The 21,326-nt window shown below is 37.7% G+C and overlaps 1 protein-coding gene across 1 annotated transcript in view; it reads right to left on the reverse strand.

Annotated features, from left to right (window-relative positions):
* LOC126193654 (DNA damage-binding protein 1) overlaps positions 1 to 21,326 on the reverse strand; it is a 187,094-nt gene that overhangs the window by 72,590 nt on the left and 93,178 nt on the right. Inside the window, exon 6 of the mRNA XM_049932704.1 lies at positions 16,459 to 16,612. Coding sequence (XP_049788661.1) covers positions 16,459 to 16,612 — 154 coding nt within the window. The remainder of the gene's footprint in view (positions 1 to 16,458; positions 16,613 to 21,326) is intronic.

A 21,326-nucleotide genomic window follows, 5' to 3' on the forward strand; every position in this document is an offset into this window, starting at 1 on the left:
ATAATTTATCATTTTCCTCAATAAAATATCATTTATTTATTTATTTATTTATATTAATTCTGTCCCATTATTCATTAAGATATAATGCAATAAAAACACCAAATATGTAAGACTGGTAACACTGAAGAACTGTTTATCATGGTATGTTAGTACACAATGGTTTTTGCTCAGTGTTTGAGAGGAATGAAAACAAGACTCCCTAGAAATTACACAACGGATGTTTGTTCAAATTTTTATAGCCAAACTAAAAGTTGAAAATGGACAAAAGTGGTATTAAACTGACCAGTATGATACTCAGTTATGCAGAAAAATTAGGCTACTTAGTAAAAACTTAAATAATTATTTGGAAAATTTAAACCTTTCATGAACAGTTGCTGTGAGTTATGTAAATGAAGTGTTAAAAACTTCATCTCTTCAAGGCCTAGCTCTTTCGTACATAAAAAGTTACACTGGTGTAGAAATTGTGAAATTCTTTCTGTTGTGTTGAAAAAATAAAATAAATATCAAATTACAGCATACCTTGAAACCTCTGCTTTCTCTTGATCTGTATCTTCTAAATAATAATACAATAACAATCAATAACTAAAGATATTACATATTTGACACTTTCTAGTGGTCAAATGTTGTGTGAACAAGTTTGTCAAAAAATAAGAAATGAAACAGATTAGATACACATTTGATGTGCCTCAATTGCTATACACTATTCCAAACATCATTCAAAAGCACATCAACACATCAAATGTTTCTTTAATCTATTTTGTTTCTTACTTTTAAGCAAACCACTTCACAAAACATCTGACCATTCTTTTTTTCTTAACTTTGAATTCTGAAAGTCTTATCAGAATTGATCAATTTAGTAGCAATGGACAAGACGTTTTTTACAGATGTGTTCTATTGGTCTACAGGAAAATGACGCATGGGAGGTCCAATACTACTGGGTGACGTACTATGATACTGCAGCTGCAAATTTCTGTAATGAACAAATCAGTCTGATTTGTGGTGGTCTCCTTCAAAGAAAAGTCCATCTTTATCCACAAGACCACATTATTTCCTTCTCACGTTAAAAAAATTTCTACACATTTTTTCTGGTCAGGTTGCACATGAGTTTCAGTGTTTACGCCTTGTTGTAGAGTGCAAGAACATGTCTGTAATGAACTGCTAGTGCATGGATAATAAACTGATTGATTTCAGTCCACAGAACATAAGAGCACAGTTCAAGGGTGAAACACTGTCATGCACAAATACACCATGACACATAGCTCCTTAGTAATGCAAGTACTCTTGTTTCCGGTTCGTGTAGATGGTATGAACGCAAACTGAAGTGTTTTTAGGTTGATTCTTGCAAATGGTGTAGAAATTCAGGTAGCAAGCCCTGGTGGCAACAGCTAGTGGTATACAATTCTGTTAAAACTGGAAACGAGTAGGATTTTCAAAATTTGGGCGAACTTTAAAAGCTTTTCTCAGACTTGGTGTCTAAATAGAGCTTTCATTGTGATGACTGGGCCTTACTTTTGATGACACAGTGATTCATTCATAATTTGTTGGCAGTTGTGACCTTTTTGATGTTAACTTACCATACCAACCAAGAGCACATTCTGTGGAAGCCAGATAGACATTTGGCTGGCACAGTACTGTTAAAAATGCAGAGTTACTCATTTGAGCAGATGCATGTTTTTATGGCCAGAACACCATTCCAAATTGGATGGGGTAAGTTAGAATTATAAGTTGGTCAGAGTTAAGAAGAGTGGGAGTTACATGAAATAGTAACAAATACAAATACGCAATTAATGAATACACTGAGTAAATGTGATGAGGGGAAGAACATTCATTAATAATATGGATGAAACAATTATGATAAGAAGTTATTAAAGAAACAGTGTACCGAATAAAAGTTAACAAGAGCATATGAAAGAATAACTAAATTAAAAAAATAGAATTTCTACTACCTCTTGTCATGTCGTGAAATGAGGAATATCCTACCCACTATTCTCCCCACCTCTCCCACAGTGTTCTTCCACCACCTGCTGAATCTAAGCAATATCTTTGTCCACCCCTACTCCATATCTGTTCCCAACCCTTGTCTCATGCCTCATATTCCTGCAATAGATCTAGGTACAAGACCTGTCCCAAACATTCTCCAACCACCACCTACTCCAGTCCAGTCACAGCCATTTCTTATTGCAGCAAAGGGAGGGCTACCTGTGAAAGTATTTACGTGATCTACTAACTAATCTACAACCACTGTGCTGTTTTCTATGTGAGTACGACAAGTAACAAGCTATCTGTCTTCACAAATGGTCACCTACAAAATGTGGCCAAGAGACAAATGGAACACCCAATTGCTGGACATGCTGCCCAACACAATGTGCTTCACTTCAATGACTCCTTCACAGCCTGTGTCACCTGTGTCCTTTCTACCAACACCCGCTTTCTGAATTGCACAGATGGGAACTCTTCCTCCAATGTATCCTATGTCCCCATAATCCTCATGGCTTCAATCTTCGCTAGTCCCTGTCCTTCATCTGTCTACCCCCTTACCTATTCCCACACTACATAGCCTCTTATTCCATCAATGCACCCACTTTTCTTTTTCCCCTTCTCTACTCCCCCCCCCCCCCTTCCCCGAACCAAACCACCCAACTGCACCTAACAGCCCTACTCCGGTCCCTGCTGCATGCTCCCACCTTCCCCCAGTCCTATCTGCTATCCCCCCCCCCTTCCCATCCCATCCCATACCATGCCATCCTTACCCGCACCACCTACGCCAGACTGTTTCTTCCCTTAGGTGCAATTACAGACTGCAGTCCAGCAGCAATCGAAAGAGACAGTGGTCCTGTGTGTGTGTGTGTGATTTGTACTTGTATGAATTTGTGTGTGTCTATGTGTGTGGGAGGTGGGGGTGGGAAGGGTGGGGGTGAGTGGCACACACATGCTCATGTGCTTTCTACTTCAGAAGAAGGCATTCAAGCCAAAAACTTAAATGTATAGCAGTTTTTTTGTTGTGTGTCTGCGACTCAATGTCTCCTCTATATGGTGAATAGCAATCTATCCGTTTTCATTATACTGTTGTAAACAGTAACTGTCATATAAAATGTTTCAACAAAATTTTCATGATATTCATCAGAAATATTTCAGAATGGTACTAACAATAGTCAAACTGGTTTGTAAAAACAGTGATAATCGAGAGCACAGTGAAAATGTTAGGGTTGAAACAGCTGTCAAATGAACAATGATTACATTTACATATTTTGCTTGTTCTAATTTATAATATAAACCATTCTAATACAACTGAGTATTTGCAAAATGACAAAACCAATATTTAAAGTCAAAACAAAGATATGCGCAGCCACAGTTCTTAACTTTCCTGTGCTTAACTGCATGTGAGCTCTACCTTTTAATTAAATTAATTGTGATGCTCTTTAATTAAGTTTGTGACTCATAATATCCATGATATAGAGGACATAGTGGGGTTGGAAGTTTAAAAGTGGTAGCTGTAACATGACTGTGTCCTTTGGTGTGAAAGACATAATCATAGAAGATGGTAAGAGTGCTTGAATCAATATCATTTAGCAGAAAATGCTGCCACATTGAATGATTTGCAAATCAGAATCTTTAAAGTTGTTAGAACTTGTGAGGCATAAATGAATAACAGCTGCACAAACAAAGGAAACATGCAGTACAAAACACGCCATGGAAAATCACTGGGTGAATGCTGAACAGACACACTGTGGGCTGAATATGATGTACACAAAAATTTACAGCACTGCGATGAATAAGACACTGTGGCTAGTTAAGTTCTCAATTCACAGCAACAAGAAAGTGTCACACACAGCAAAACATATTCGGCATAGTCAAATTTGGCACTTTTGGGAATATATAACAATTGACAATTTGGAACAAATAGGCTTAGTCATTAACAATCAAGAACTTATTCAGTAAACAGTGTCACAGTTGCATTTAAATTGTTGATTTTAATTTTTAGATGACCAGTTTAGATTTTCTAAAGAGATCATCATTTGATCTACATTCTGTGAAGAGGAATAAAACATATTGCTTCAGTTACAATTGAAACGGACATTAATATACAATAATGTAGTAAAACAGCACTGTATGCTACACCCTTGATGACAGAAGGAATCGCTGGCGTAGAGTAGGTCCATCAGTGCTGGCTTTGAGAACACTACTGAATACTGATCAGTTGCTGGTAGTTAAATAGTGGAAGCCCCACCCATTGTCTTTGACGTAATGTCATAGGTGGCCAATGGCCATGAGACTTGATTACATTTTGTGACGAACATGTATTACATGCTACATTATTAGGAGTTTATCCTTAAGAGAACAACAAAGGATATTTTGATGTTATAAAGAAGAACATACATGGTAAAAGTGATGAAATAGAAAAACAGTCACTACCCAATGATAGGACTCATTTAAACATGTGCTGCCCTCAGCCGGACCTTCTAGTAAATTTAAATGTAGCAAAGACAGTCAGCAGGATGCTAGCTTGTTAGCCAAGGAGACGATATACATCCCACCATTAAGCAAAGATGTTATGGATACCCATTGTCCAGAAGGGCACCACCTAATAACCACAGAAATGATGTGTAATCAATATGTACTGTCATATGCTAACAGATGTATGTGACCATGTGCAGCTAGTGTAATACACTTATGTAATGGGTATTTTACAAAGAATAGCTGCTTGTTATGTCGTAACATTTTCACAGATAAAATTAGTCTTTGTTTATATGGCTAAGTCACTCCTTACAAGGAAGAAACAAACCTAAAACATGGATTACGAAGACATACAGCCACTTTGTACTAGTGCAAGGTACATGTAAATATCAAGAGAGCACCAGATTGCGGATCAAAATAATTTTAGTCACAAACAACGAATAAATTAATAACAGTGCTAAGGTGGTACGATAAGACCTATCCTGTATAGCAATGTAATAAATATTTATGTGTATAATTTGCAGTCTGCTATAGTGTTATATTTGCACAGACATATGCCCAACCATTGGGTAGAGACTGTTTTTTATTTCATCACTTTTATCATATATATTGTTCTTTATAACATCAAAATATCCTTCGTTGTTTTCTCAAGGACCAAACTCCTACTAACAATTCATCTAACACATGTTCTTCACACAATGCAATCAAGTCTCATGGCCACTGGCCACCAATGATGTAAGTCAGAAACAATGGGCAGGGCTTCCGCTATTTATACTACCGGCAACCGAACCATATTCAGTAGTGTTCTTCATGCAAGCGTGGATGGATCTGCTCCATGCCAGTGATTCCTATAGTCATCAAGGATATATCATCCAATGCTTTTTTACTATATTGTTAAATATTAATGTCCATTTCGATTGTAACTGAAGCATTATGTTTTATTCATCTTCACAGAATGTAAATCTGACAATGATATCCTTTGAAGGTCAAAAGAGGTCATCTAAAAATAACAATTAACAACTTACATGTGACTATGACTGTTTTTACTAAATAAGTTATAAAATTTATAGATTTTTGTTTTCCTGGAACAATGTTCCAAAAATTTTTCAATATTCAAGAAAACTGTTTGTGTTGATTGAATGTAGGAATGACAAATGAATTTAAAAATTCCAAGTTTTTGCATGCCAGCAAAAATGAAGGAAGAAGCATTTGACAACATTTTTGCAATCTAAGATCGCATTACATCAGCTCCAACAACGGAAAATCTAGGATGGAATAATTATAATATTATAAAAAGGATAGTTTGCTACTCACCATAAGGTGGAGATGTTGAGCTGCCGACAGGCACAACAAAAAGACTACTAAACAAGTAAGCTTTCAGCAAGAAGGTTTTCTTCTGAAATAGACAACATACACATCTTCAAGCAAACACAGCTCACACACACATGACCACTGCCTCTGGCTAACAAGGCCAGACTGTGAGCAACCGTGCACAATGAGAGAAGCAATCTGGGTGGTGGGGGTAAATAGGAGGCTGGGGCAGGAATGGAGAGGGAGAGCAGAGTATGGGCATGGGACAGTAAAGTGCTGTTTGTGGGAGCATACAGGGATAAGACGGAGAGTGGGTCAGGCAACTACGTGCTGTCAGGAGGTAAGACGAGGGTGGCAGAGGAGGGGCTGGGGTGGGGGAAAGGGGCAGCGGAAAAGTAGAGAAATAAAAAGACTGTGGGTGCATTTGTGGAATAGGAGGCTGTGGAGTGGAAACAGGGATGGGACAGATGGCTGAAGAACAATGACTAACAAAGGTTGAGGGCAGGAAGGTTACGGAAACATAGGACAAACTGCAGGGCGAGTTTCCACCTACGCACTTCACTTCAGAAAAGATGGTGTTGGTAGGAAGGATCCAGATGGCACAAGTTGAGAAGCAGTCATTAAAATGAAGAATTCGGTGATGGTCAGCATGCTCAGCAACTGGGGGATCCAGTTGTTTCTTGGCCACAGATTGTCAGTGGCCATTCATGCAGACAGATAGCTTGTTGGTTGTCATGTCCACAGTGGTTGCAGCTTAGCCTGTAGATCACATGACTGGTTTCATAGGTAGCCCTGCCTTTGATGGGATAGGTGATGTTTGTGACGAAACTGGAGTAGGCTGTGGTGGGAGGATGTACAGGACATTCTTTCATCTAGGACTATTGCAAGGGTATGATCCAAGAGGCAAGAGCTTGGGAGCAGGGGTTGTGTAGGGTGAGGGTACTGTGCACGTTTGGCGGGTGACAGAACAACCGCATGGGAGAGGTGGGGAGGATATTGGGTACGACATTCCTCATTTCATGGAACGACGAGGTTCAGTTGTCCAGTCCTGGATGGTATAGAGTCACGAGGGAAATGCTCCATTTTGGCCAGACAGTGGGACTTTGGGAGGAGGCATATGTTCCCACAAACTGTACTTTACCGTCCCTCACCCATAACCTGCTCTCCCTCCCCACCCTAGCCTTCTCCTTTTCCCCCAAACAACAATATAGAAGTACTAAGACAAAGAGAGATTATAGCCACAGGCAAACAGAGGAAGATCAGTATATATGGAAGTGATACTCTCAGAATTGGGAGAACCAATACATTGTGTTTAAAGGAGAGCCGAATAAGTTTGTGTATGATCAGGAAAATAAACACAGAGAAGTAACCAACTGGTGGAATGCTTCAGTAAAGAAACCAAGGGCAGTACTGAAAAAGTCGAACATAAAACTCAAGAGAATGATAAAAAGATCCCATAGGTAGAAGCACAACTGACAACAGATAAGAAGCAGCAGGCGAAACTAACAGCATATATAAATAAAGAATTCCTAGAAAGTAAAACAAAATATAGTAGCAGCAGCAAAAGTGATAAATACATGGGTAAGTTCACTGTACAGAGCAAGATAGTAGACACACAGAGTGAACCTATCCCAAAAGAGGAGCCTAAATCAACTAATTTTCTTTCAGAATGCAGAGGCATTCCATTTAACAAATTCAATCTGCACAGTCAGTGACACCCAGACGAATTTATATGATGCTTCAAAGGTATTATGCCTGATGCCTGGCCCACAGAATAAAAGGTGTCCTTCATAGACAGACTGCTGGAAAGGCAAGCAGTGAGTTGAGGAATATGGCAGGAAAACACTACGTATTAGCAATTCAAAGAGGTCTTCTGCACAGAGCCTACAGGGAGGCATGATAAAACACTCACTGGCCACAGAACAAAGAGGAAGATTGTACTTTTACAAGTTTTTGGAAAAAGAAATGCAACAAAACCAGTATTCAGGATGTCCACTGGAGGAGAGCATGGCCATAAACTGGGTAATGCAATGATTGCTGTACCACATTTGCATCAGAGTCACAGGTACAATCAGTGTTCAATTTGTGACCGTATGCACTGGTACACTGTATCGGTACCTCTGATGAAGGAAAATCAGAATTGTACATTTTGAGATGTGGTACGATAGAACTTCAGCTAGGTATGAAGGTTGTAAAACAAATGTTGTATTCACACTTTTGAAATGCCCAGAAAAGTGTTAAAATAGTATAAATTGAGGAAGAAGCATTAGGAGAAGAGAGGAAAAATAAACCAAGGAAAACAGTGGAAATACAGAATCCTTGCACCGTCTGAGATACAGCAGTTGGGGCAACAGAACAGGAAAATGCAGGAGTACGCCATGTAACTATTTGTGATTGTGACATAGAGGTTTCAAGTGCAATGAGAGTTGACATCTTGTGCTGAGAGAGTAAGAAGCATATAGACCTGAATGCAAGGACAATAGAGAGAAACAGAAACCGCTTCAACTAATGCTGGATAAAAATGAAGTGTCTAAACGAATAGCAGGAGAGATTTAATAAAGAGCAAGAAAAACTGCTAGAACAAAAGGAAATTGCTGTACCCAAGATAGTTCCTCCTTTTAGCCATGTAAATCTTCAGTAGGAAGTAGCAGGACTCCTTGATTCTGGTAGCCAACAGCTTGTATGATGCATTGCTATAGAATGGACTGATGTCCGAAGCCTTCCAGTACATGGGTTTAGAATAAGTGAGCAACTGGTGGTGGACATAAACTGATCAAAACTCAAGTGTTACTGAATGTTACAATAAACAGAATACAATATGAAGTAGTTCCATTAGTAAAATTGCATCTAAAAGAAAAGTATTTTATTGGAGCTGATTGGATAGATAACCACAAGGTAGAACTTGATTACAGTAGGACTGAAATGTGACTGTGGGATGGGGGAGTACTATATGTAACTAATTTTAAAGAGACCACTCACCGACTAACAGAATTGTTAAGTTGTCAACAGACACATGCAACAAGAGAAAGACATAAAAAGAAATACAGAAGAAACATCAGATTGTAAAAAAGAGATCCAGAGGAAGGTAGCAGCTATTGCAGGGTTACGGGCAGATGCAGTCCAACAAATGTCAGACATGTTGAATACAAAAAAGTGTGCTCTACAAAACCCGATGATATATACGGTCCACTTACAAGATAAAAATCATATCTGAGTAGCCTTTTTATATTAAATCATATCCTATTCCAAAACAAAGAAAGCAGCTGTTGAAAGAAAAATCAGAAATGATGTTGTCTTTAGGAATCAAAGACAAGGTGTGCAACCATAACAACATTCCACTAGTTGTGATAGACAAAAAGAATCAGCAAGTGAACTTGGTTTTAAACATGTGGAATGCTAACCATATCTTTAAGCCAGAAATGGACAGTCCAGTTAGTCTGGACAAATTGTTGCAAAAATTTAAGGAAGTAAAGATCTTCAGCAGTTTCAGTCTGAAACCAGGCTACCATTAAATGAAACCGGCAGAAGAATGTCTACCATTCACAGTATTTGTGCACCAACCTTGGTAAAATTCAAGTCACAGCAGTGACACTAACTGTATGGGATTTTTATTTTTGAAACAAAAACCAATGGTTTTTTTGGACTGGGTCTAATCTGAGTTGCCACATACTACACGGCTTATGAGCTGTTAAGTTAGAGAGACAAAGTATGAATGAAACATGTGAAGTACAACAAATTTATTGCATACCAACATAAGTCTGCCTGTATTATTTACACACAATAATAAACTGTGTTGTCAAAAATCGACCACTGCAGAGAAGCCATATGTTGAAGCAGCATCGTGAGATGCCAATGAACAAGAAAGAGGAAGACACGCCTCCTCTAGTTTAGAGGTGCCACTGCTATGCCAGGCTCTTCAAATACTGCCACAGAGGACAGAAGGGATGATTTCTGTTGGGAGTCTAGTCTGAGCCTACAAGACTATCAATAATTTTACCACAATTACAGACATGCAATATAGTTCCACATCAGCCTACAGAGGACAGCGTCAGCATACATCGTGCAATCAAGCTTTGCTCCTGCTTTCTTGGACAGTTTTGAGTGCCACCGAAGGACAAGTAATTGCCATGACTGCAGTAAACAGTTTGTGTTCCTTAACTGCAGACCTGCACTGAAAGGAATTTGGTGACCTAAACTGCTCTTGTGTACTTGAACCTCTATTAGTTCCAAACATGCTCTCACAGCCACAGCAATGAGGAGCAAAAGTTAAGTGTGTGGTTTTTGTATTACTAAAGTTTTCTGATCATTAACTGGTAACTTTTTTATTTGGGTGTGGTGTCCAAAGAAGGAAAGTACATAAATGATGTGAAAGGAAAATGAAACAACTATCAGATGTATGTGTTCAATATATTTGGTAATAATAACTATATTTATTATCATCAGAAGATGTAACTGAGAAAACTTGAGAAGTGCTCAATGCTTCAGCAATTTGCATTTTTTTTGTGCCTGAGCCTTAGCAGTTCCTTGTGTTACATGTCATTTATAGCTGTCTAGGAAATAGCACTATAACCCAAATATCACAGTTTACAATATTATGAAAAGGGGGCAGGTGGCTCATTACAAAAATAGAAGTATGAATTAACTTGGTATAACCAATGCAGAGGAGACGACATGGGACTGTGGATTCCATCTGGAACAAGTGGAAGGAAGAGCATCACGCTGGTGTAGTTTCCTTGATTGTGGGGCGTTTATTATGTGGGGGAGTAGCCCACCAAACATCATTCCACTTCCAAGTGAGCAGCGATCTCCCGTGCACATACAAATTTGCTCCTGGGATTGGCAACGTGAACGAAGAGTGAGTAAGTGCTCCTCTAGTCCAATGGTCAGCTAGTTCATTCCCGGGTGTACCCATGACTTGGAACCCAGAGAAAGACAACTGAGCAGGCAGCACGACTAAGGTCAGTGAGAAGATCTTGAACAGAGGGGACCAAAGGATGGCAAGAATAGCATCAATTGGTAGGCTGGAGATGGCTTATTGAGTCAGTACATATTAAACATGATCAAGGGAGGCCCATTTAATTAAACAGATGGCACTGCTAATGGTTGTCCGCTCTGCTGTAAACACACTATGTACTTCCAGCAGTGAATGGCATTCCATACTGGCAGGAGATGTAAAAGCATGTTCCGTCTGATCCACAGTTTTAGAGCCATCAGTGTAACAGACCCTGGCTCCCTGGAATTCTTCAAGAACTGGACATAAAAAATGCTGAAAGGACATGAGAGCAAAAGAGAATTTAGGGAGAGATCAGTCCTAATTTGTGGCCTGGGCACTATCCAAGGGAGAGTGTGTGAGAAAACATGGGGAGCACAGTCCAGGAAGGGCAGATGGAGACCTTTGAAGAGGGAAGTGAAGCGCATTACAACTGGTAATCCCACCTGAGGACATGTATCAGGACAACAACAACCCTCATGTGAAAAGAGCATGGGATACATAGGATGATAGGAAATTGTCGAATGGTGACTGCATGAGAGATCAAAAATTGTGCCATCGAATCTGAAGTGGGAAGATCCCCATCTCAGCAAGGACACTGTCTACATGACTAGTCCGAAAGTACCAGTGCCAGACACACGCCACAGTGGTGGACTGGGTCTTACAGTTTCAAAGCTGAAGGAGCCACTGAGCAATAAACCTGGCAAGGTTGAACGAAAGCAGAGCATGATCGTGCACCCAAGATATGTGGGCAAGGAAGTAGAGGGCATTAATCCTCCACATGCAGCTATTCTTCAGGTGGAAAATATGGGGCTGCCAGGTCAGCTTTTATCAAAAAGGAAGCCCACAAAAAGGGATTGCGCTACAATGTCTAGGTACTGCGTACCTAAGTAGTGTTCTGGGTCCCATGGCATACTGCAGCTGGCGGTCAGTAAAAGCTATCGAGTGGGAGCTGCACCAAATGTAAAAATTGTTAACATTCAATGCAGGGACGACCAGTAGCCCAACGGAGGACATTAGCCCATTGACGGCAGTGAGGAAGAAGAGAGTGAACACTCAATATGAAGCCCTATGAGATGCTGTTCTCTTGGACTGATGGGGAGCTAGGTGAACTGCCGACTCTAACCCAGAACAATAAGTGGGATAAAAACTGATGAATAAAAATCTGTCGGGGGCCTCAGAAGTCACAGTCATGGTGGGAGGGGAGGGGGGGAGGTAAAACATGACACCAGCAGTATCACATGTCTTATGCAGTTCAAAAGAGACTGTGATAAGGTGTTGACATTTAGAAAAAACCTGTTGGATTAGTGCTTCCAAACTTTTACCATTTGCTTCAGCTGTGGTTCATCCCTCCTGGAAACCACACTGATAGGGGGACAAAAGGCTCAGATTCGAGAACCCAGCACAATTTGCCGGCAGCCATCCTTCCAAGCAGCTTACACCATAGGTTCGTCATGCTAATTGGCCAGTATCTGTTAAGAGATGTTGGGTTCTTGCCTGGCTTAAGGACTGAGACAACTATGCTGTCTCACCACTGCAAGGGGAAGGAAACTTGAAGCCTTAGCACAAAGTTGCTTAAAAGTGTTTTAAGTGATAAGGTTGGTGTGCAAAGGATGTCGTTTAAATCTTCGAAGGGCTTGTCATCGCTGACAAGCCCTTCGACGATTTAAACGACATCCTTTGCACACCAACTTTATCACTTAAAACATCGATCCTGAATAGCTATTGCAATGCCTATGGTCCAGCACTTTATGGGATGCCTATGGGAGGGGATGGGGCGGGGCGGGGGAGAGGGGGACCCTCTTGTGGCTGAGACGTCATGCAGAACCTCATCAATAGCAGAGGCAAACAAAGGCCAGTTGGTTCTGTAGTGTCCAACATGGTAGTCACTCTGTCTGGCGATGGCAAGGAAAGAACAGGATCACTGGAAAGTGCTTACTGACACTGTCATTGGTTAGTGACCAATGTAGCGAAGCCACAAGATTAGGGGAAGAGATTGTTAAATCAGCTGCTGAAAAGGTGCCATGGGAACCATCACTGAGATGGCACAGATCATGGTCTGTGTGAAACTTTGTCAATTAGAGGGTTATTACCAGATGAAGTGGTACTCAACAAACAAATTTTTGGAAATATAGTAAAGGAAACACTCAGTGTCTATGATGCTCCTGTAGCTCTGATTCTCCAGAGTTTTAACCAAATTTTGTGTTTTTAATCAATGCATACGACTCAGGTGTGTGTTCCTACTTTGACAGTGACACTGTTGGATCAATATGGTTGTTGTAAACTGGATCAATATGGTTTCAATATGGTTGCTGTACATCCAAAAATGGCAACAAAGAATGTGAAATGGTATTATCTGCTTGCTGGAAATGGTATCTTATAAGCCACAGTACCAGCTTGAGCTAGCTTGTCCACGTGACTTTACTAAAGAAGAGATGAAGTATTCTTTTTTATCAAGTTTGTGGCGGTTTGCCTTTTTTTCGTTTGTCGTCCTCGGTGTTGATGTACTGCGTTGTGATACTGGCTGAAAAATGGTGTGTGGAAGTACAACACTGACTACTTTAAACAATGTAGCTAACAGGTGCACAGTTGTGTTTCACAGTAGTTTACTTTCATTGTTAACAACCCCCCAATAATACACAGTTACACAAAGCCAGTGCACTACTGTTTCAACTTTCCATAAGCCTCTCAAATAGTTTGCAGTCAAACTTCCACATACTGCTACAACAGTTTACTACTGAACATCTACGAGCAGTAAAAACCTAACCACAAAGTTCACAGTTCTTGAAGAATAGAAGGTACATATGAAGCAGACACTTTTATTGTTTTAACACAAGGCCTAATTGTGTAGCACTTATTTTACAGTTAAAGTTGAAGCACAGTAGTTGTTCTAACAAACACAGGTTTCTCGTCTGAAACTCTGCCGTGGACTGACTGTCTCGGCATCAAAAATTGGGCCCTTATATATCATCACAATAATAGGCCCTGAAACTACACATTGTTCGATGCTTAATTAACAGAAATTATGATTAAAACTTAACTCATTAAATTAACTGAATACATCGAAAAATTGGTTCTTTTTAACAGTTTCTTCCATTACAAGAGTTAAGCCGAATTATTTTTGTTTAAATGATGAAATTAACAAATATTATGCAAACAATACTTTTGACAAAACTGTTAATTATTTACAAATTAATTAAGGGCTGGCTTTGCTAACATATTTTCAAATAGAGCCAAATAAAACCTTTAGGAATATGATTAGTTGTTCCTCCAAATGTTTGTAATTACTACAGTATTTATATTTGTTTATAAGTTAGCAACAGAATTTAAGTTACGAAACAATTACTGATTTCGCCCTACAATGAAAGATACTAACTAGGAATAGCCAAAATAAATTAGAAAATCAATTACATACATAAAATTAGGCACAAAATTAGATCTGGTGTTATAACCTTTAAAACTTTTCTTTATGAAAACGCAGATAATACTCATGTATGTTAATGGCAATTAGTTAAAACTGAAAAAATGAATTTTAAGGAGGCAGATGGCAAAACAAGAGGGGAAGTAAAAAATATCCCAGCTTGCTTCGTCACAAGTTCAATACAAAAAACCTACACATTTGACTCAAACGAATGAAAATTCCTTCTAATTTAAGTGTAGGATTTCTTGCTAGGGAAAGTTTACCTATCATCAGTAAAAAGGTTATCTAAAGAACAGCCACTGTATTTATTGGTCACACCCCATTGCTGAATCAACAATAGAATACTTATTGCTTTTCCTTCCGTCTTCACCCTCAAGTTTTGGTACAGCTACTAGAATATTGTCTATATTATCCTCCACCATCAAGGCTAGACAGAACCTTGGCAGTGCCTTTGCCTTTGGCCATGCATTTGGTTACCTTTAGTTGTCCAGATTTACACTCAACAATTTGTTTTCTCTAATAACCCATCAACTGCTGTAAATGTGATTAGGAGTTTGGAAACTTCTTAGCTGGCCAATAAAAGGCTATCAAAGCTGCCTGTGATGTCCACCATTACAGCCACTGTATATTTCCTAAATGTACTATCCACCAGGTGTACACACTTACTAAGGCATCATCAATTGATTTCTCGTTTCTGAATCCAAGTTGTCTCAGGTGCGGTGCATGATGATATCCAAGTTTTCAACTGGTCACAGAGGAGCCTTGAATAGACTTTGCCTTAGTATTAATAATGCGTTTGGGTCTACAGATATTAAGATATTAAGTATCTTTACTGTATCCTTTTTTAATAATTACTGCTCTTGTGGTTTTCCATTTCTTCAAAATACACCTTAATAATATGGAATCATTAAGACCTGCTCATATAGCTTAATGTGCAGTACTCTAGCTTGTGAGACTGGAAGGTGAGCCAGATCAGGCCAAAATTCTTGTGGTGGATTAATGACCATTGCTGATGCACTCGCCAGCCTGTGTGTGGTTTTTAGGCAGTTTCCCATGCTTGCTAAAGCAAATTTCTGTGTCAGATACATAAACAGTTAAAATATTATCACATACAGAACAAAGTTTACACAATTCACAGGCAGGTGGTGCATACAGATTTCTTAGGCAACTGACAACTGCAGCAAGAGGAAGGGCATATCAGGGTAAAGTTAACTGAAATAAATTTGGCAAATCTTGACTACAGCAGAGTGGATACTAAACAGGATAAATACTAACAGAAAGAAGAAGACTACCAAGTCATTAGGAATAGATGTTAACTAAGGCACAATCCACAGAGCTGTATGCTGAAAGGCCTTTAAATGAAAGTTTTTCCTTTCTTTATTTTATAGATGATCAAAGCTACTTCTCCCTCTGTAAAATGAAGTGTAACAATGTTATTAAGAACAGAGACTCTGACTGTCATTACCTCTAACATAATCCCAACACACTTGCTTAAGTTTAATAATTATTTTCTTGTACATAATCTTACTCTTGCACAGTACAACAGGAAGCATGTAGCCATAAAAATATTTGATGACCTCCCTCGTACATGAAATGTTCTGGGATGAAATTAAAGCTGTTTTAAAAACAAATGGAAATAATCTATGCTTCACAACTCTCCTCCACATCTGAATTTCTGAGTGGCTAGTATCAGATTGTAGTTGGGTTACATTTATTATGTTTTATTGTAGATTAAGATTTACTTTGAAATTCAGTTATGTAAATAGCTAACTTGCAGATATGTTTCCTTTGAGAAGATGTGTCATAAATGTGAACTGGAGAAACAATACAGAGGATGACATAAAAAAGAACACACTGAAAATAATATACACTCTTCCTAACAAGGAAGTTTCAGAAATGAAGAACACAAAGGAAGAAAATGGCAATTATTTGCGACAGTCTATTTTCAGACTCTATTATTGCAGTACACACACAAGAAAGGGTAATCTATTGAGACAGCAGTTTTTTTTTGTCCCTCTCCCCCCTTATTTTAACTTTCACACAGAAGTATATAAAAGTTGTAACTAATAAATACATATCACTACATGGCACTAACAAAATATTAATCAGACAGTCATCAACAGGAACTGCCCCCCCCCCCTCCTTCACCAAAATAAAAAACTTACCAGTAAAACAGCATGGCAATTTCCTATATTTAGTCTACCCTCATGAATACAATGAAAGTTTATCTGGCATGAAAGTAAGAAAGAATACTGCAAGCTTCACTCCATAATGTACTAACCTAATAATTCTACTTTCAAATCCTTTATTGTCAATGTTCCATCCATTTTCTCCTCTTGTTCAAGTAACAACATGAAGAGGTGTCCAGCCATATCACCCAATAAATACCGGGAACCATTTGAGTCTACCTGCGCATAGCACACTATTGTGCTTTGCTGGAAGTAGAAGAACGAAAATGAATATTCTCTTTGATGACAATCCAAATTTTATTCACAACATATAAGCTAAACACTTTCAAAAAAGAACTATAACTAAATTGATTAACAGGATATGACATTGCCCACAGTGAAGAGAATTATGCTGCTTGTCTCACAAAAATAACATTAAATGTAACAGATGAACAAATCAAACAATGGAAACTCCAGGTAAGAATGTCAACAATGTAGGAAAAGACAGTTTGCTACTTACCAAAAAAAGACACATCACGTTGCAGGCTGATACAATTAAAAATTGTGCCTGTCTGCAACTTGATGTGTCTCCTTTACTGTAAGTAGCAATCTGTCTTTTCTACATTGTTGATGATACATGAACATTTCGTAACAGTTTTCTTTGTACATAAACTGATAGGAAGACATAGCCTTCTTTTTATAACATCTAAAGTTAACTATACACTTTTCTCACTCTGTTCTGATGCTTGGGCATAATTTTTAACTTCAAATCCAGGAAATCAAATACAATGCACACTATGAAAACAAATTACTCTTATGAAATTATGGAGATTAATTAAACTATAGTGTGGTGATTAGTTTCAAAAGACATTTTCTCTGTAAAGAAACCTCGTGAGCATTTATTTCCAAGGATTCAGAATGAGCTAGCTTTTCTTAGCTTAAGTAAAGAGTAGGGAAGGCAGTGCAGTGTCTGAAGATACTACACTTATCTACAAGACAAGTGGATGTAAAGCCTCATCTAACTATCCTAATATTTGTTTTCTGTGATTCCTCTGTAGCCCAAATATTTTCTGGGATGTTTCCTTAAAACAGAATACTCACTTCCTTTCTCGTTCTACAAGAAAGCTAGCGATCCATTTTTAATGACCAGACTGTCAACGAGATGTTAAACACTTTAACCTATCTGCCTTAATTTAATCTAACAGAACTGCTTCTGCTTAGAATCAGTTCTTCTAACATCACAATGTAAACACCTACAGAGCACAATAAACAGTGTAGGCAAAATCAAAGACAAATAATAGATACACTAACAGAAAAGTGACATGAATGTCTCAAAAAATAGCTAGTAAATATAAAAATGCCAATGTGACACACACACACACACACACACACACACACACACACACACACACACACACACAAAGAAAGAAATTACCCACCCTTTTTTTTCTTCTTCTCCACATCTTTTTTGTCTTATATAATTTATTATTTTATGTATTATAATGGTACCACAACAGCAAATGTAAATGCGAGCAACAATATGTAACCTAGATTGTGTTATAGAGGCTTCATTTGATGGATTCAATGATTTATATATTTGGTGTCTTGAGAAAGGATTCCATTTATCAGAGAGGGGGGGTATGAATAGTATCTCAAGTCAAGGGTGAAAATTGTCACAAACAATAAAGAATGTAAATTTTAATTAAATGCTATTGATAGGAAAGTGAGCTGAGTAACAATAATTCAGAAAATTATAATAAAGCAATACAAGCCTTCAAAACAGATCAGACAGAAAAAGGTAAGCTGCTACTGCTGATAAAATATTACAAGCTCTTCTCTCTGATGCTATGCCACTCAGAAAAGAGTGTAAGTGCACAGCCAATACAATATTTCTCCTATTATGGCTTATAAATTAAATCTTCAGCATGTTATAGTGTTGCACAACAAGCAAGAGAGAAATATTTGTGATGTGAATTATGGTTTATCCATCTAATGACATACACTTGCAATCCATTTGGTTTACATGCAGTATATAGGTCAGAAATTTACATTATAGTTACTAAAATTTTTCCAACTAATAATCTCTATATACAAAAGGCAATATCCTGACTGACTGACTGAATCATCTTCACTCACCCAAAACCACTAAGGATAGAAACTTAAATTTGCAGAGGTTGTGGACCTTATACTGTATGTGTTATTTAAAAAGAGATTTTTTGGTACTCCATTACAAGGGAGGAGTGAATGTCACTATTAAGGCTATTTTGAAGCTAGAGCTATAAAAATTGGTATTTGGTTTCTCGGTCAGAAATAAAAAAATATTTGTTTCAGCATTTTGAAAATTTTGCCCAGTGGGGATGAAATAATGGGTGAAAGTATTTTTAGTATATCATTATTAAAGAACTCCTAAAGTATTTTTAATGCTACATCTATGAAAATTGGTATTTGACTTCTCGGTTACAAATAAAGAAATATGTGTTTCAGTGTTTTTGGAAATTTCAACACCAAAGGGGTTGAAATGGGAGATGAAATGTTTTATGAAACTATTTCAATATAAAAGCATTTTAAAGGTAATCTACAGAAATTTTAATTTACCTTCTCGGTTACAATAAATAAAAAAGTACACATTTCAGTGTTTTTGGAAAGTCAACACCTAAGGGAGTGAAATACAGGAAGAAAGTTATTATGAAACTACTTAATTATGCAAGCATTTTTGAAGATTTATCCATGAAAATTTGTATTTTGCCTCTCTGTTAGAAATAAAAAAATAAGTCTTTCACTGTTTTTGGAAATTCAATCCCCAATGAGGCAAAATAGGGGATGAAAAATTAAGAAAATATCATATTAAATTTTTTTTAAAGCTAAAACTATGAAAACTGGTATTTCAGTTCTTGCTTAGAAATAAAGAAATGTGTGTTAGGGCATGAACATTTCTATGTAAATATCACAACTAGAGCACAAAAGGTAAAATTAAAAAAACCTTTGACTCCAGCTACCAGAATCTTATTTTGATCAAACGCACATTCAGAAAAGATCATGCTTCTATAGCCTTACTTATCACGAAAAATTTAGGTGTTGCAATTTGTGAACAACATAAGAATTCGACTAAAGAAAGGATGTGCATGGGCAAAGCAGTGGGCACTACACTAGTGTGCCACTAAAATGATATTTCTATGAATAGTTACATATAAATAGTAGGATAACATAAGTTTTATCCAGGTCAAATTACCAGTTCATCCTGCATGAATTCACCTACTAAGTAATAGCATTTGAGTATCAGTGCTTTGCATAGCTTTCTTTTCAGTGGACCTAACTTTATCTGCACATTAACCTCATCCCTTCCACACTGTGGTAGCCGAACTTCGCCCCCCCCCCCCCCCCCCAAAAAAATGCATATGCTATATTGTGTGTGTCCGTATCAGTTCCAGTTGATAACTGGACACAGAAGTATCATCTATAAACAGAATTGCTGGTGAACTGATTTTTAATGATAAATCAACCACATACGACAGAAATATGCCTGGGCTAGTATGGATCCTACTGGGACCCCGTGAGACATAATTTTCAATTCAAAATAGTAATCTGTCCAATTCAGTGATACTAACGCTTTGCTTTCTGTTCTGTAAGTAGGATTTAAGCCATTGTAGGGAAGCCATACTTGGCAAGTTTGTAGATAAGCAGCCTTTGTGAGGTCACGAAAGATACCTTATTGCTTGTCTAACATTTATTTTCTCAATAAAACTGTTTACTGTGTCTATGGCGTTCTTCCCTTCTTGAAAACCAAACTGATTGTTTAGGATAATGAAATACTTAGCAATGAAGACGTGGATTTGGATAACAGCAACTTTTTAGAATATTTTAGGTATGACTGGGATAATTGAGGTAAGACGATAATTTCCCATGATCAATCTTTATCCCTTCTTGAAAAGTAGTTTAGCTTTGGCATATTTCAGTTCCTCTGGGAAGCAGCCCTCTTCAAAACACTGAATAATTACTCGAGCTAGTTGTGTACAATTGTGTTGCATATTTCTTTAATAATTTCAGTGGGTATTCCGTCCCAAACTAGATTTTGTTATGTAAATTTGCATTTTCTATGTCCTAAAAGGGAACTTTAGAAAATTTTGTAAGGCATTCAGAATTTTCATCTCTGTCATTTTGACATCAGACTTGACTGAAATGTTCTGGCATTTGAGTTGGAATAGCGAATCCGTCAAACTTAATTTTTTAAATTTCTTGGTTACAGACTTTAACACCTAATTCTCATTTAATGAATGATCGATCACACAGACTGGCTATTTTTATAGTTCAAAATTATCCTCTTACTTACCAATAGTTCTGCTGCATTGACAGCTCTTTTTAAATATGATTTTATAAAGTCTAACATGTTAAACAACATAAGTATTTCTATTATACTTCAGTTCCCCCCGTGCAGTTGCATTTTCCTTACAATGGAAATTTTTGTGTCCTGGGTGATCCACTTTAATTTATTTGTAGCTTTATTGCTCCAGATTCTATGTGGAAACGTTTCATTTAGACACCTAGAAAAACTGTTCACAAAATTTCCAAAATCTGCGTGACTTAAGACACAGTGTTCACAAAGCAATTTTCTTTCTTTTTCGTAAATTACTAAACATGAATAAGATTTTTATTTTGCCAAAGTTCCTTCTCATACAGGTTTTCATATCTAAAATGTTCCTATCTATGGCAGCCCAATGAAAAATGCACAATGAGTTGAGATACCTAAATCTAAAGAAAAAATATACACATATTCATATACGAGGGTCACTCCAAAAGAAATGCACACTATTTTTTTTTTAAATCCATCTTTTATTCTACATGTTTGAAAGTTTTACAGTGTGTAGAAACATACTTTAAGAACACTATTTCCATTTCTCCATATAATTTCCATCCCTCTAAACTGCCTTACACCATCTTGGAACCAGTGCCTGTATACCCGCACGGGAAAATTCTGGACCTACCT

Source organism: Schistocerca nitens, chromosome 1 (genome assembly GCF_023898315.1).
Source record: "Schistocerca nitens isolate TAMUIC-IGC-003100 chromosome 1, iqSchNite1.1, whole genome shotgun sequence".
NCBI lineage: Eukaryota > Metazoa > Arthropoda > Insecta > Orthoptera > Acrididae > Schistocerca > Schistocerca nitens.